At 47.4% G+C, this 15824-nt stretch overlaps 10 protein-coding genes across 10 annotated transcripts; 4 read left to right on the top strand and 6 right to left on the bottom strand.

Annotated features, from left to right (window-relative positions):
* The first annotated feature begins 418 nt into the window (after positions 1-418).
* LY89DRAFT_611685 (alcohol dehydrogenase) lies at positions 419-2033 on the top strand. The gene is made up of 6 exons (XM_018210593.1): positions 419-631; positions 814-890; positions 938-1057; positions 1105-1695; positions 1742-1848; positions 1897-2033. The coding sequence occupies exons 1-6, from the start codon at positions 510-512 to the stop codon at positions 1954-1956; spliced, it is 1077 nt and encodes a 358-aa protein (XP_018074173.1). The 5' UTR covers positions 419-509; the 3' UTR covers positions 1957-2033.
* A 1162-nt stretch (positions 2034-3195) lies between these two features.
* LY89DRAFT_461994 (uncharacterized protein) lies at positions 3196-3487 on the bottom strand. Its single transcript, XM_018207694.1, has one exon. It carries the CDS (start codon positions 3435-3437, stop codon positions 3276-3278), a length of 162 nt encoding a protein of 53 aa, XP_018074174.1. The 5' UTR covers positions 3438-3487; the 3' UTR covers positions 3196-3275.
* Positions 3488-4031: 544 nt separating this feature from the next.
* On the bottom strand, positions 4032-4652 carry LY89DRAFT_580200 (uncharacterized protein; the record flags this gene model as incomplete). Its single annotated transcript, XM_018209045.1, has 2 exons — positions 4032-4132; positions 4187-4652. 2 exons carry the CDS (start codon positions 4650-4652, stop codon positions 4032-4034), a joined length of 567 nt encoding a protein of 188 aa, XP_018074175.1.
* A 450-nt stretch (positions 4653-5102) lies between these two features.
* Positions 5103-5734, bottom strand: LY89DRAFT_580640 (putative 40S ribosomal protein S22; the record flags this gene model as incomplete). Its single annotated transcript, XM_018209071.1, has 3 exons — positions 5103-5292; positions 5346-5415; positions 5602-5734. The coding sequence occupies 3 exons, from the start codon at positions 5732-5734 to the stop codon at positions 5103-5105; spliced, it is 393 nt and encodes a 130-aa protein (XP_018074176.1).
* Positions 5735-6226: 492 nt separating this feature from the next.
* On the top strand, positions 6227-7041 carry LY89DRAFT_461892 (uncharacterized protein). The gene is made up of 3 exons (XM_018207693.1): positions 6227-6276; positions 6341-6649; positions 6705-7041. Exons 2-3 carry the CDS (start codon positions 6409-6411, stop codon positions 6827-6829), a joined length of 366 nt encoding a protein of 121 aa, XP_018074177.1. The 5' UTR covers positions 6227-6276; positions 6341-6408; the 3' UTR covers positions 6830-7041.
* Positions 7042-7056: 15 nt separating this feature from the next.
* Positions 7057-7660, bottom strand: LY89DRAFT_611695 (FKBP-like protein; the record flags this gene model as incomplete). Its single annotated transcript, XM_018210594.2, has 3 exons — positions 7433-7660; positions 7279-7381; positions 7057-7211 (listed from the first exon to the last, which is right to left on the bottom strand). The coding sequence occupies exons 1-3, from the start codon at positions 7565-7567 to the stop codon at positions 7057-7059; spliced, it is 393 nt and encodes a 130-aa protein (XP_018074178.1). The 5' UTR covers positions 7568-7660.
* A 258-nt stretch (positions 7661-7918) lies between these two features.
* On the top strand, positions 7919-8696 carry LY89DRAFT_695475 (cysteine dioxygenase type I family protein; the record flags this gene model as incomplete). The annotated part of the gene is made up of 3 exons (XM_018216764.1): positions 7919-8191; positions 8242-8478; positions 8565-8696. The coding sequence occupies 3 exons, from the start codon at positions 7919-7921 to the stop codon at positions 8694-8696; spliced, it is 642 nt and encodes a 213-aa protein (XP_018074179.1).
* Positions 8697-9067: 371 nt separating this feature from the next.
* Positions 9068-9589, top strand: LY89DRAFT_779721 (uncharacterized protein; the record flags this gene model as incomplete). The annotated part of the gene is made up of 1 exon (XM_018222321.1): positions 9068-9589. The coding sequence occupies one exon, from the start codon at positions 9068-9070 to the stop codon at positions 9587-9589; it is 522 nt and encodes a 173-aa protein (XP_018074180.1).
* A 639-nt stretch (positions 9590-10228) lies between these two features.
* On the bottom strand, positions 10229-13559 carry LY89DRAFT_731076 (pseudouridine synthase; the record flags this gene model as incomplete). Its single annotated transcript, XM_018219542.1, has 3 exons — positions 10229-12676; positions 12768-12897; positions 13432-13559. The coding sequence occupies 3 exons, from the start codon at positions 13557-13559 to the stop codon at positions 10229-10231; spliced, it is 2706 nt and encodes a 901-aa protein (XP_018074181.1).
* Positions 13560-13923: 364 nt separating this feature from the next.
* On the bottom strand, positions 13924-14630 carry LY89DRAFT_682666 (uncharacterized protein). Its single transcript, XM_018214541.1, has 2 exons — positions 14422-14630; positions 13924-14370 (listed from the first exon to the last, which is right to left on the bottom strand). Exons 1-2 carry the CDS (start codon positions 14613-14615, stop codon positions 14025-14027), a joined length of 540 nt encoding a protein of 179 aa, XP_018074182.1. The 5' UTR covers positions 14616-14630; the 3' UTR covers positions 13924-14024.
* Between the last annotated feature and the right edge of the window lie 1194 nt (positions 14631-15824).

Here is a 15824-nt window from a genome sequence, read left to right on the forward strand (position 1 = left end):
TATGTACACACATGAGCTTAATGTTGAGATTCAACTTCTACTTGAAGATGCTCAGAAGACTTTTTTTTCCCTTTTGCTCTCTTCTTCAAGTGGCTATTCCCCCCTGTATGGCTTCTCTGTTCTGTTGAATCATAGGCATACACATCTCTCAAAATGAAATATATCGACGCCAGATCTTAAGCTTGGCGTCGGCTATGAGAGCCAATTACTAGCCCTCCCCTCCCATCAAAGATCACTTGAATCCCAACCATAGAAATTGAGCAGGTCAGCACAGATGCAGTGATGGGCTTTGCCGCACATCAGCCAGAGACGATTAGGGCAATCAATTCGTCGTGGTCCCGAAGCCGTGTAACTCTCGGCTAAGTGAGGAGACAACCGCACACATATCCGATCCATCTCCTCTTTATAAGATTGATGTACAACCTTGATGTCCATTTCCGCTTTACTCGTTTTACAATACCTACTAGATCTACTTCATATAAATATCTCTTTCCTGCAGCCAAGAAACGATGGGTTCTCTAGAAGCCGCAGTCAATCGAGCAATCATCTATTCCGATCCTCCCACCTCCGCAACACAAATTGTCGAGCTCCCAATTGAGAAGCCAGGTCCAGGACAAGTTCTTGTCAGATTGTATGTCTTCCAGCATTTCTTTGGCATTTCCGAGGCTGTTGGTAGCTATTCCGTACGGGAGGCTAGAAAGACGGGAGGTGCAAGTATTGTGGGGTAGTTAGTGGTGTCGATCAGGGGTAGCGAGGATGTGGGGTATCCCTTTCGTGATCACGACATGCTGATGCTTTGCCGGTCAATAACAGATTTTATTCTGGCGTTTGCCATACCGATCTTGGGTTTTGTTCCAATTCCTTCGGACTTCCCAATCCGGCTCCAAAAGGTATGTAGATTTTTGAGTTGACTGGATACCGGCTGACGAGAGAAAAGGTCAAGTTGGAGGTCATGAGGGAGTAGGAGAAGTCGTTGAGCAAGGCCCAGGCGTCACTACTCCAGCTATCGGTGCGAAAGTAGGCGTTAAATATGCAGCTGATGCTTGTTTGAACTGCGGTATACATTCTAACATCTACTGAACTGATGCATGCTGACAGCAGAAGACAACTGCCTTGTCGGCGGTGAGACCAGTTGTCCTTCCGTGAAAGTCAGCGGTTACTACACACCAGGAACCTTTCAACAATATGTTGTCAGCTCAGCGACATATCTAACTCCCATTCCAGACGGAATTGATCTAGCTGGAGCTGGTCCTCTAATGTGTGGCGGAATCACTGTTTACACAGCACTAAAACGCGCAGGAACCCGATTCGGGGATTGGGTTCTCGTCTCTGGAGCTGGAGGCGGACTGGGACATTTGGCGATACAATATGCCAAAGCCATTGGAGCACAAGTCATTGCTCTAGATCATGGATCCAAGAAGTCTTTCTGTGAGGAGTTGGGAGCTGACGCGTTCGTTGACTTTACGAAGTTTGAAACAGATGAAGAGTTGAAGGAGGAAGTTTGGAAGATTTCGAAGAGTGGTGTGAAGACAGTGCTATGTTGCGTGTCTGGCAATAGGGCATATGAGCAGAGCATGGACTTCTTGGGGTTTAGAGGGACGCTAGTCTGTCTTGGGGTGCCTCCAGCAGGAGGATTAGGAGCGTCGCTTGCATCAAGAGTGAATGCCATGATTATGTCGGAGTTGACAATATTTGGTAAGAACAAAGTGTAGGTGATGAGAAGTTGGCTGACGAAATGTAGCAATCAAATCAGGAAACAGGCAGGATGCGAAGGAGTGTTTGGACATTGCAGCAAGAGGCTTAGTGAAGACGCATTATAAGCTCAGAGGAATGGACGAGTTGACAGCGGTAAGTGAAGGGCCTCTTGCCTAACTCAATTTTACTGACGAGGCACAGATTTTCCACGAGATGGAGGAAGGAACGATCAGTGGTAGAGTTGTCATTGACTTGAGGTAGCTGGAAGTGTGAAGGTTCTGAAAAGAAGTATCATCTTCAAATTATGAATATAGCCTCCAAAGCCATCATCACGCATCAATTACTGAAACATTTCTTCCAATGAGAAGTCTCCGTTTCATTCAACTCCTCTAGAATGCCCACAATTAGCTTCAGCTCTCCCGTTCTCAAGGAATTAAACATACAAGTCTCAGGAATGAAGCCCATAACCATGAAATAGCAAGCGCATTTAGGAACCACAGGCAGAACGCAGGAAAGTCTCTCTTTCATCAAAACATAGATAGTGACATGAAGGTCGCAAAGTTTGTGACCATAACCATCTGACCCATTCTTCCCAATGTTGTCTAGCACCCAACTGTATCAACCCAAAACGATACCCAGTCGCTGGGCAGCACCAATCACGGAGTCCGGAGGAACGAATGGAAAGGTGCCTTGGCAGTAAGCGATGAAAATACCTGTTGATTCTACGTTAGTGTCGAACAGCATTCTAAGAAGGAGAGAGGAGGGAGGAGGATGTAAGAAGCAGGGACTAACCAGCAATAGGGGCGGAAATACCGAACCCGAGCCACCAGAGTAACAAGCCGATGAAAACTTCATTAAAAAATTTACGTTAGCACGGTAACGAGATAAGTCATGGAAAGGGAAGAGGTGCTTACATTCGAACAGTTTGGAGGCAAGCGGGCAAGACTGTGAGATTCAGACCTCAGATGATGTATCGATAAGGTTGTATGCGAGATCCTTGAGTGTTGGGACTGCTTAGATGTGGTTGCAAAGCATTGATTGGGGAATTAAAAATCCAGCTTGAAGATAAATGGTCCTGTTGATTAACAAACGAAGTCAAGTTGCAAATTAGGCGTCCGAACCGGACCAGAACATGTTGCTTTGGTGTATTGTGTTGTTGCAGGATTCGAAACATTGTGGTAGGCATGATCGGGCAGATGATGCGATGTCAGAGTGATGGGCTACTGGAAATGAGCTTGAAAGAGAATGTTGGAGAAGATGTCGACCCGGACGCGAGCTCGCTTGGGCATCCAAGTTGCGTTTGTGCATATCATGGCACGAGGAAAGGATCAAAGACATAATGGAAGAGAGTAATGACGAGAATATTTGAATAACGAACCATATTTAAACCCTGCGCTTAACTCTTAAACAACATTTTGAAAATGTAGAAGTGGAATGGTTCAAGTGAATGCTGGAGACATCATGGGAAACTGCGACTTGGCACTTGAAAGGAATTCATTTTTCGGTATGAGTTGGGAAGGAGAATAGAAGATTCGATCAAGATTCGATGAGCTCCGAGACCTCAAGGAACCGCCCTCTCGTCAAAATGACAGAACCTCCTTCGCCCCGCTCAAGAATGACTTCCTTACCACCCTACCAACCACCGGAACAAGAAGACTGAACACTCCCACGACGGAATACCGTTGAAACGCAATACTGGCCAACAAGTCGCGAGACCTCCTGTCCGGCATCAGTATTGGCATTATTAGGTAAAGAAAGCATGAAAAACTAACCAACAACGGGTACCATGGCCCCCAGTCCAAACATGGAGAGAATTCCACCAAAACAGAACACGAAAATAGCTTCAACAGGAACTGTGTCAGCGGTCGCTTTCGAAAGCCATTGTGATAGAAGATTTGTTGTGGATCTTTACTTACCTTTGAAGATTGCTAGAAAGAACATGTTGAGTGATGAAATTTGCTGGGTGCTATGAGATGTTTGTTTGATGGAATTTGGTTTGGAATGCAATGTAAATATGAGCTTGAGAGAGTATGGGCCGCGAGGTTTATATAGGGCGATGGCGATTACCAGCCCTTGACTTTGTGGTTTCCCATTCTCGGAGACAAGAACAAAGCATTCGAGATATGAGATTTGATTCTTTCAATATGAACGCTGAAGTAAAACCTCATAGAAGAAGTTAGAAGAGAGAAAAGTCATCGAGTACTCCGTGCACGTAGTTCCTTTCTACCTCTCGTTCTCCCGCACCATGTCCGTACCCATCTAAGCAAGACCCTCGCCTTCAGATGTTCATGCCCCTGTACTCACTAGTAGTGCTACCCATTGTCAGGAATCCTCAACTAAGCCTTTCCCCGCTTCATGCCTAGTCTTTGTAGATAGGAGAAGAGAGATCCCGCTTCAGCATCCGGAAAGGTGGATTGCCACCAAGCAGCAAATGAGTCTGTGAACAGCAGCATTAGTACACTCCTTCAAGTGTATATAACTGAAGACTCACCTGCAGAAGGACCCAACTCTCCAAAGCCCAGAGCCTCCACAGCCCACGGAACCAGCAAAGCAAGAATGCCAATAGCAATAACGGTGAGAATCACCTCCGTCAAGATAGGATGCTCCTTAACGAAGTCCTCAGCAACAACTTGAACTTTGTCGTACGTCTCTTGCATGGCTCCAACAAGGACCTGGCCCGATGCTAGAGCTGCGACGATGCCATCGAGGATGCGGCGAGCGAGACTTTCGGTCCAGCTAGAAGTGGAGAAGTGCGACTGAAGTTGGAATGCCAAGGCGTCGCCGGACTTCTCAGAGGTGAAGAGGGTGTTGAGGATACGAGCAGCAAGCTCTTCTTCCGCTGGGTCATTTTTGTAGGGTGGTTGCTCCAGCCTGGTATGGGCGTTTGAGGTGACACGAAGAGTAGCCTCGTGCGATGAAGCTCCGAGACATTCGAGGATGGAGTTGATGAATTCCATATTGGTTGAATCTTGATGAAGGTTGGTAGTTTTGAAAGATAGAAACAGAAGACTGTTGTTGTAAAAGACGTAAATCAGGCTGGCGCTTGCCTTCGGTTGGATATGTTTGAAGCATGCAGCCTCACGATTGGGCGTCGACCACATGCAGCAAATAAATGAAGACGAGTAATTGCCTCCACAATGAATCGATAGAAATTAGGATAGCTTTATGAAGTGTGCAGGGAATGGCGCCGAAGAATTTCAAATGTGATATATCACAAGACAGGTTCATTGGAGTTCATGAGTTTTGGATTGACTTTTATGCAGAGCTACCTTTCCTTCCTAGAAGATGGATCTTTACATGAAGCAAGGTTCCGAAATTTGGGTATCATCAGCATTCTTGGGCGATGCCAAGCGCTGCTCTAGATAGGTACATGCTCATGGTACTCCGGACGCCCTTGTGCTCGCTCTCTAGTAGAAGAAACCAATGATCTTTCCGGCAACGTGCTTGCGTCTAGCCTCCTCGTGGTCCATAATACCGGCAGAGGTGGTGAGAACGATGTAACCGAACTGACGGGATGGCAGAAGCTTGACAACCCACTTCTCGAGGTCGGTGAGGCGGACGTTGTATCTTGGGGAGATGACACCGGTCTTGTTGAGGCTGTATGATGTCTTAGCAGCTGCAAAATTTTCAAGAGAATATTTATATCTTACCGGCCGTTCAATTGGATGACGATCTTGCCTGATCGGTGGTCGTCAACCTCCTCGAATTCACCAATGTAGCCTTCAGAAAAAGTCAGTATGTTGCGAAAGATTAAACGTGTAACGTCAGGAGAGAAATCAGAGAACGTGTAAGATCCTCGCAAATGATATATCGGCAACTTAAAGGACTATGGCCGTTGTGTTTGTGAGACCGTCATCTAGTTATCATGCCGAATGGCTAGAAGAAAATTATTCCTTTCCTACATACCGTGCTTTTGCATGACGCTGAGGAACTTGACGATAACCTTCGAGGATGGTCGGATCAGGACTTGTCGCTTTCCGGACTTCTCGGCGTTGTTGATGGCATTGAGCGCATCGTTGAGGACGGAGGTCTTAACCATCTTGTCGGATTGAGATTCTCAAATCGTGTAATGGGATATGAGGTATCTGCAGAAGCTGTATATTAACCTTCATGGGCTCTGAGCATGGAGAGTGCCCTCATGATTGACAAGAGGGGTCTTCAGCTCGTCGAAAAGAGGAGAGCAGTATCGACATCTTTCAATTGCTCCGGCACATCGCGACTCGAATTGCTTCCAGCGCTCAAGTCCGTCACAAATCGAGTAGATGCCGATTTGTCCCTCTGCCTATCATGAAGGACTTTCGAAGGGGCAGTCGGAATGATACATACCTCGAGTTGCGCTTTTGCGATGTTGAGGGAAGGAAGATGAGGTTGGTCGAGTCGTTAGAAAAAGTTCGCGATGATTTTCCTTTAGATTTGGGGAGATTCGCGGTTGTGGGAAAACTAGTCCACTTAGGGCGTAGCACTAAAATTCCACGTTCGCTTAGAGCCCTGCAGACCGCACAAGACATCGTCAGTCCAGGCGAATTATCCTTAATACAACACAATTCTTCGAGGACCTGAAGATATCAACCACACAAGATGGTGAGCTCACATTTTGCCATATGATACCCCTAGCTAATCCCCACGCGGTCTGACGCAGAAGAAGAACCACAAGTCGAGGTCGGTGAGGCCGAGGAGGTCGAGATTTCTGGAGATGCCGCCTCTAAGGGTCAAATGTCAGTTCTCGATGCCTTAAAGGGTGTCCTCAAGCTCGCTCTCATGCACGATGGACTCGCCCGCGGCCTACGTGAAGCTTCCAAGGCTCTCGATCGACGACAAGCACACATGTGCGTTCTCAACGAAGCATGCGAAGAAGAGGCATACAAGAAATTGGTCGTTGCGCTATGCTCAGAGCACAAGATTCCCCTGATCAAGGTGCCTGATGGAAAGCAATTGGGCGAGTGGGCTGGTTTGTGTAAGTAGCCCACATGGTGCTGCATTTGCGCAAACATTACTGACTTCATGCTCAGGTGTCCTCGACCGTGAAGGAAACGCACGCAAGGTCGTCAACTGCTCATGCGTTGTCGTCAAGGACTGGGGTGAGGAGTCACAAGAGCGATCGATCCTTCTCAACTACTTCCAGACCGAGCAATAAAGACAAAATGGGGTTATCTCAATGGAGTTTGCTTGCGGTGGATAGACGATCGGTCAATTGCTGAGGATTTCGACTTCGCTGTACTCATATGATGCATCATAGGCGGGGAATAAATCGGCATGTGGGCATTTGAGTCCTCTCATACCAAGAGTTCCTTCATGATATTGAATTTGTGCACATGTGAATTGCTTCGCGCCGGACTCCTGGACTCCAAATTATGCATGGACTTATTTTCTTCCTTCCACCATTAGAATGTGATATCCAAATCCAGTTTTAACCTCTGCATATTTCGGAGCTGCTGTCGTGCTGGCTTCAAGCTCGAATGCTTTCTCCTCGAATGCAAGATCAAGATCTCCTCTCTTCTTCCAACCCAAAGCGCCACCTGAGCATCTTGTTAGCAAGGTACACCCTAGATCTGCACCAATGATAGGTTGCACCGCAAAACATACCAGCTCTCGCCTTGTCCTCAGAAAACTCCCTTGCGACATCATCGAACTTCGCACCGCCTTTCAACTTCTCAAGAGCTTCTTCTTTCTTAGAATGCTTCTCGCACTGAGAGCTCGTCAACTTTCATTCTATTCCTCAGCTCAGGAAGTAATGTACCAGAATGTGTCGGACATTGATCTGCTGCGCGCCCTTGACTTTGCCTCCTTTGTCCTCTTTCTCCTCTCCCTTTCCTTTTCCCTTGCCACCTTTCGCTGCTCCGCCTTTGTCTCCAGCTTTTCCTTTCGGTGGCATCGTGGCAGATCTCGAGTCGAATTTTGGGAGTTGCTTTGTCGGAGAGATGATTGCGTGCCAAGCAGCATGGAGGGGCAATGACAACCCCGCTAGAGAAGTCCCTGGAAAATCCCGCGATCAAGTCTCATGTCTTGAAATGCTACGTATGAGTCCACCAGACTCCAAAGTTTGTATGAATCTGCTTTATGACTTGAAAGAACTCTTTCTAAATTGATTCCATTATTTTCTCCATTATTTGCTTTACTAGCTTAAAAGGTCGGTTCCTACACCCTTGCTTGCTTCGATTGAAAATTTCGGTCTCAATTTCTTCATCTCAAAGAGAAAGTCCTATCTTATTTCGTTCTTCTAGGCATGCAAGCTCTAGTAGCTGCAGAAGACCCAGCGCGCACTAGACCGGAAAAATCAGCTCCCACAGATTCATTTCACAAGCTGGTTGGAGATCTGTCTAGAACCCTAGGCCCTTCGTCTGGTCTTGATTCTGAAGATGTCGATGTGCAAGAACTTCAAAGATTTATGCAAGAATATGACTCCAAAGAATCGGAGTGGGATAAATATTCCTTCTCGGACTTAAGTCGAGGTTACACGAGAAATCTTGTCGATGAAGGCAACGGGAAGAGCAATCTAGTATGTTCAGTTCTACACATCACCAAAATCATGTGCTGACAATTTCATAGCTAGTTCTTGTCTGGACACCTGGCAAAGGGAGTCCTGTACATGATCATGCTGATGCACACTGTTTGATGAAAGTACTCAAAGGCTCCTTGAAAGAAACTCGGTACAACTTTCCCAAGAACAACAACACGCCACCAGAAGTGATCAAAGAGACGCTATACAGCTCGAATCAAGTCACTTACATGGCCGACGAGTTAGGCCTTCACAAAATATCCAACCCAGATCCAGAGAACGTAGCTGTTAGCTTGCACTGTAAGTCTTCTGATACCAACATCATGAAGAGAATATAAGTCTGGGAAGCAAAGCTAACAATTCGACAGTGTAGACTCCGCCAAACGCTGCGATTCATGGATGTTCCATCTTCAATGAAGCGACCGGAAAGAGATCACACGTTACGCAAAGCAACTTCTACTCCATCCAAGGAAAAAAGGTGGAATCGTTCCAGACAATGAAATAAGCACCTATGCTTCACCAGATGGCCATGGGGCATTGAATTTTGGCATACATCGGCGTTACGTGAAGAGCATAGAGTACTTCTAGAAGAACGGATTGAGTATAGACATGGCACCAAATAGGAAAGAGCGCAAGCCGGTTTTAGACACTAGAGCCTCGGAATACAAAAGGGGTAAGCTCCCGCTGTCAACCATGGAGATAGTCACACAATGATGCATTATATCCCGCCGCGGCGTCTCCCACAACTTCCATAGCTTAGATTTAGACATCCCATCAAAATTCCAGTTCCTTCCTCTCTCCCCTTTCTTCCAGACTTCCCTCCTTCCCTGCACACATCTCCGATCAATTGAAATCTCAACTCCAGACGCAACGAAAATGCACGCTTCTGCACCAGATTTAAGTCCCATCAACGAGGTCACCGATACCTCTCTCCAGGAATCAATCCAAACTTCCAACCGTCTCTCTCAAGTCATGGACTTCGAAATCCAAGCTGGTACCGAACCGCTCTCCCTCCCCAACGACATGCCAACAACGCCCCTCGACACCAAGCCCTCCTCCAACAATACTCTCATCACCTCCTCTTCCACCGAATCAACCATCACCCCTGGCATGTCCGAATACGAAAAGTCCGTCGTAGCAAAGCAATCCAAAGAAAAAGCCGAATCTGAAGCTTGGATCAAGAGGTTCATTGAAGCACAGCCAAACAAGAGGTTGTTGAGCTGCAACGATTATGAGTTCCAAAGTAAAGTGGCGGATTTCAGAGTCAGGCAGGCTCTGACGATGACTGTGGAGAGGGACCAGGCTGCTCGGGCTGCGGCTGAGGTTGCTAGTGGTAAGAAGCAGAAGAACCAGAGAGGAAAGGGTTTTAGAGGTTGGCTTAGAGCTGCATTTGCTTGAGATTCGTCCATCGACTTACTTTGTTCGTATTTCTCCTTCATGTGAAGAGGTCTTGAATATCATCTCAGCGAGGAGTCTGGAGTTATATCACAGTCACATCTGAAGCCAGAGGATACAAATTCAACTGTCTGCATTCATGGCTACCTTAACTATCCACTTATCTAAAAGCAGTAAAAGAAGCGTCAGCTCGCAAACCGTTACAATCCGTATTTTCATATCTTGTTATCCGTATCCACAACTGCTTCTGCCGGCTTAACTATCCACCTATCTAAAGGCAGTAAAAGAAGTGCCGGCTTTCACAGTGATACAAAAGTATCAAAGCTATCATGCATCCGCTGAATTAACTGTCCACCTATTTAAAGGCAGCAAAAGAAGTGTCGGCTTCCGCAGTGATACAAAAGTACCATAACATCACGCATCTGCCGTCTTAACTATCCACCTAATCAAAGGCAGTAAAAGAAGTGTCGGTTTCCGCAGTGATACAAAGTCAAAGTACCATAACTGATATGCGCACCAGCATAACTCAGTAACTCGTTCCATGTGTAGACCCAACGCCATATCAAATGCACCCACACCTCAAATTTGCTTTATGCCAGACCGCCCAACAAACAAGGCAAAGTATCGTTCAAGTACGGTTGATTATCTTCGACCAGTGAAGTAGTCGGGTTGGAAGGTGCGAACTCCGCTGGACTTCATCAACTCACGAAGAGCCATGGTGGCATACTGGCTTGGGCCAAGAGAGAAAGTGAGGATGACAGCGATTCGTGTGTGTTCTGGAAGGCCATCATATGAACGCGGGGAAGAAGGAGCTGATTTCGAGATCTCTTCAACGCCACGCTTACCATTCTGCTCGGGAGTTGAAGAGGCTGCGGTAACAGTCTTCTCAGGGGTGGAAGGATCGGGTTGAGAGGCGGTTGGCGTCGAAGGGGAGGGAGGGTCAACCACAGTGACGGCGGCAGGGGTCTTCTGACTGATGTCTCCGGTGACTGGGGCAGCGACGGTTGCTCGAGTATCCTTGACTTCGCCGCGGACCTCGATGACCTCGTTACCGGTAAGAGTGGAGGACTCTCCTTGCATTTCGCGCCAGGTGTCCTTAAACGATGGGCCTTCAAGACCTTCAGCTCGGAGCTTGGCTCTCTCTGCCTGGGAGGCCTCAGCGGCGGCTTTGTCCTTCTCCCCGATGGTATTCGCCAGATTTGCCCAGCCCATCATAGCACCAGAATTGCTGGAAATCTTTGCACGAGCGATAGCAAGCTCTTCTTCGCGAGTCTTGTGGTAGCTAGGAGGACTGCGGCCACGAACATTGGTTGGCGATGGAGTTTGGGTGGTCTTGGTAATTGCCTTCTCCGCAGGATGGGCAGGCTCGACAGCAGTGCCATTCTCTTCCTTCGGTTGAGGTCTTGATTTTCGCAGCTTTTCGAGGTCGGTCTCGACAAGCTGGGTGTTAGCTTCATGATAGATCTGGGTTTTGACTGTCATGTCTTTGGAAACCTCTCCCATGAGGAGTCGATAAGAACCGCTCAAACTGAAGTCCTTCTGAGAGCGACGCATGTTTGCCGGATCAAGGCCACCACCACGCGTGCTCGACATGAACTCCTTGTAGAAATCACCAATATCGTTGTCGGGATAGTTGACATCGAAACCAGGAGTAGGAAGGACAACATCAAAGATAGTGTATTTGCCACTGTCAGCTTCCTCGGCGGTCAAAGCACGAGCTCGTTGATAGATATCATCGTGAGTGACAGCTGTGTCATGAGCAGCGGGGTGAACGACAACCTCTCCGTTCTCGTCGACTTCGTCCAATCGAGCTAGCTTTTCAGCTTGCGTATCGACCAAGACCAAATCACCCTTGACGACCTTGCGGCCATAACGGGCCCAACGTTCGCTAGCTACGGCATTCCAGACAAGAGATTGGTATGCATGGACGTACATAGTCTTCGTGTTTCGATTAATCTTCGTAAGAGCACCAAGAAAGTCCTTTGGGTTGTTGGAGAGATGGTTCATGACCGCGAGCTCGGCGCTGAATTTCTTTGGCATATTCTCTCTAGCATATTTTGCCGATCCTGACTTTTGAAAGTGGTAGATAGAGGTAGCACGGGCGACATCATCTCTGTTGACTTTGTCACGGACCGCGAATACCGAGTCGACTATCATCGTGTCCTTCTTGAAGGTAAGGATTGCATTGACTGCGGCTTCGAAGTTACCTTGCAGAATGAACAATCCGACAACGTCAGTGCCAACACCGTAAGTTCCGAAGCGTTGAAGACCGAAGTAGTTGATGAATCCGTTCTCTTGCAGGCTCTTGACGCGAACGGCGAGGAACTCTTTGATGAACTTAAGCTTGGCAGCTTCATTCAAACCAGCAGGAACGTCGAACTCGCAATCGCGAAGAGCAATGACGAACAGATTTCCTTCAAGCTCACCAAGTTCAAGACCTTGCTTCTCGTACTTGAAGTTACTAATTTGGGAGTTTCGAAGAGTGGCGTTAATCTTTCTCATTCTCTCTGCGGTTTGGCGGCGAACGCTGACACGTTGGCAGGTTACAGCCCGACGGTCCTTGGTTCCAGCCCAGCCAAAGTCCTTAGGCTTGGTGTTGATCATGCGAGCAATGAAAGAGATAACTTCGTTAACATCCTTATTTTCCTTATACAAGGTCATATGAAGGAATTCGCCACCCTTGGCAGCCCAGCCGGCCTTGCCTTTGATTTGACCATTGTTGCGGGGTTGGTTTTGAGGTTGGGATCTTCGTGCATTGGGGTGTGCGGCCATCACAACGATCTTTCCATTCTCATGCTCGCTGACAAAGCGGCTGTGGAAGATACGACGAAGATTCTCGTGAACTTCGAAGCGGTCATCTCTCTCGACTGGAAGTGAAGTGACACGGGGGTGAGCGTTGGGCCTCAGATCAGGCTTGGCGATGATAGCTTTGTAGAGAGCAATGAGATTATCTACGCCTTCAGCTCCGAAATGCAGGGTGAGGAATTTGTTGGCTTCAGGTGTCATAGTGAAAGCAACAGAAGCGTCGTTGGCAACAACCGCGGCGCCATTGCTGTCCGAAGTGGCAGTAACTTTCTTAGGCTCGGGTCGCTATGTAGTATTAGCAGGAGACCAAAAAACCTGACATCTTGTGAAGAATGTTTGAATGGGGACAGGTGAGAAGAATTGACAGGAACCATACCTTGGTGGTGATGACTGGATCATTCTCCGCATTATCTTCTTCATCGGCAATACAGTCCGGGGCTTCGTCATCGCACAAAGTAACGACCTTGCCATTAGGATCGATTTCGAATACACCGAAGTCAGCGTATCTATGGAATTGTTAGATTGTAGCCAAGAAAGAGTGAAAATGGCGTAATTTCGCAAAACCGAAGGTGAAGTGAAGATGAAGTGAACAGTGCCAAGCTCAAAAGAAATTATGCGACGAGGGTGATTCTGAAAACGACGACGGTGGACCTTGGATGATGTTCGTCGTACTACACGACGATGTTCAGGGAAGGAGCAGCTGGCTTGCCCCTGCTTTGAGGAGTGCTGGGCATCTGATGACGAAATCTCGCACGATAGTGAATATTCTGGACAGAGACTCTCAGGTGATGATTATGAGACTGATAGTGATGTAGGAGTATAGACACGATGTAGCTGTAGTATGTTCTTCATGTAATATAACAGGAATGAGATCAAGCTGTCCAACTTGGACAGCGTGCCGAAAGTGAACTTTTTTTGAAAATCGCGATCAAGCATGCAAAACAGAAGAATTGAACGCAGAAGACATCGCAAGCATGAAAGTTATCGCAAGTAATGCAGAAGTTGCAAGGCAAGGGGAGAGGAATGCTGCGTCAACGTACCTTTGCTTCAGGGTGCCAGCGAAACCAGCTGCCTCTTCGTCGACATAATGGGTGATACCAACTTCAAGCTCACGAGAAGTTTGCAAATTAGTGCTCTCAGCAACAATCGCTGCGGGATCGCGAGGCATGTTGGATGATGGTGCGGATTGTTCTTCAGTTGGGTGTTGAGTTGTGGTTGGTGATGAGGGGGAAGTTTGGGAAGAGAATTTTTGACGTTTGGAGGAAGGTTGAGATTCCAGATGGGCGGTGGCCATTTTACAATTTACTAGCGTGGGCAGAAGCCCTAGCGTGAAAATTTCGTTCCTATTGTCTTAATGGTAACCTTAAATTTGCGGTGCTTAAATTCACTTTTTGATGCGGTCGTCATAGTTGAAAGTGAGTGCATCTTGACATTAGTTGCGATGTCGCCTAATCGGGCTAGTCATCTAAAGCTACACAAATGTGTGCCTAAGGCAGCAGCCAGCATTAACCACAAAAACTCTACTCCTCATCCAACTTCAGCCCACATGCATCCAAACCAGCTACTTCGATGGCCCAACCCCTGTTCAAAGGATACAGTCCAAATAAGTACCAACCGAATTCAACTTGACGACTTAGCTCTGTTTGTAGCCAGCTTTTCTGGGATCTGTAACGTACTTTCGGAATCCACGAGCGGCAGCAGTACTAGCAGCGTTTTGCTCCACCAACCACTCATCTTTCTCTCGCATCTGTTGCTCCTCAGCAAGCCGCCAGGTGGCGTACTTAATCTGGCTGCCTTCCTTCTTCATCTCACGAGCGATCCATTGTAGGTAAACTGCCCATTGATCCAGCTGATGAGGCTTGGGAGTGTTCAGTAAGGTGGCCAGGGGGGGTTGGTAATCCAGTCTCTTCAAGATGACTGTATATCTATAGCAATTCTTAATAGAATCGGTCTTGAGACCAAACTGATGTTGCTCGTATCTGTAATCATAGTCAGCGATTGTCGTTTTTCAACAAAGATGTAGCACCCACAGTCCATCGTATCGATAGCCAGCAACTGGTGCGTATCGGCTCTTCAACTTGTATCCGCGAAGCAATCGGAAAGGACCACGACGGGGCATCAAGTAGTGCATCTCCTGCTCCTCCTTTGTCTCCACAACGCTGTATTGGGTCATGTTCAATTCTGGGCCATCGATTTCCTCTCCCCTCCTGAATTGAGTCAGCATTGCTCTCAGTAGCAGAGAAACTCTCAAAGTAGAGTCTATGAAACGCTTACATTAGGATTAGGGCAGTCGGACCATGACCATAGCGCTGGTTTAAAGTCACGCAACTATCCCGCGCATCCACGATTCCATCTCTAGCCGCGGCTGCCTTGTTTGGCCACCATCTATGCTTCGTTAGCAGCTTCTATCATGTGGAATGGAATCAATGGAACTTACGTTCCGGGCACAAAGATCGTAGCACCCTCAGTGTGGCTTCGTGAAGCAGCGCAGGTCGTGATCGGGGCTGTGAAGCGAGGACCTGTCCCAGCGTTGTTGACACTCATAGTCATGCCTCGGAGTATGCCTCCCTCTTGAATTTCCCCAATAACTTGTGGGAACTCTCCGTCGGACTTGCGATCTTCAACAGTGCCGCCTAGCATTTCGTTAAGTCGAGTAGCATCGAATAACTCCCAGTTGTCCTTAAACCTAGATTCGAGAATGATCTTCAGCCTTTCGCATTGAGTTACGAGTTCATGTGCATGAGGGCCTTGAATAGAATCTGTATTCTCGATGATGCATTTGATAAGCTTGTCCATGTGAGACTTGACAAAGTCGTAGATGGACATATCATATATGTCGCCAATGACTGCCTGTAATACAACCGAAAGCTCAGTAGCTTGTTCCGATGGTATTAGCACTTGTTGCTACAATTTGGAATTAGCTTGTGCTCTTTCCTTCCATGTCCAATTCTCAGTCCTATTCTTGCTTTACATACCGCAATACACTCTCTCACAAAGTCAGCCAAACCTCGAAGCTCTATATGGTTCCAGCACAGGTCGGTGTTTTCATCTCGGTTCATCAGATAAAGATTGAGGGAATCTGTGGACTCGGCTATGGATACCTTGTGGAATCAATACACACGAAGCAATACAAATGACCAAAGACAAATGGGCCATTCAAGAATTGGACTTACAGGTCTAGATTTTGAAATTGGGGACGCTATCATACAGTCAGTATGTAATCGGCGCGCATAGTTTACCGCAGCTCCCACTCACCAAATGCCGGCATTAGAGGATCAGTAAGAGCGTTGATAGTGTCACTGCCTCCATCAACACTTCCATCGACTCGGGGATAGAGTGGGACTCTCGTCGTGTCAGTGGGAAGCGAGGAAACAGATCCATGTATGCTCAGATTGCTCAGCCCGATCTCATTGCCAAATTCCTCCGATTCGCG

The sequence above is a fragment of the Mollisia scopiformis genome (genome assembly GCF_001500285.1).
Source record: "Mollisia scopiformis unplaced genomic scaffold LY89scaffold_7, whole genome shotgun sequence".
NCBI classification, from domain to species: domain Eukaryota; kingdom Fungi; phylum Ascomycota; class Leotiomycetes; order Helotiales; family Mollisiaceae; genus Mollisia; species Mollisia scopiformis.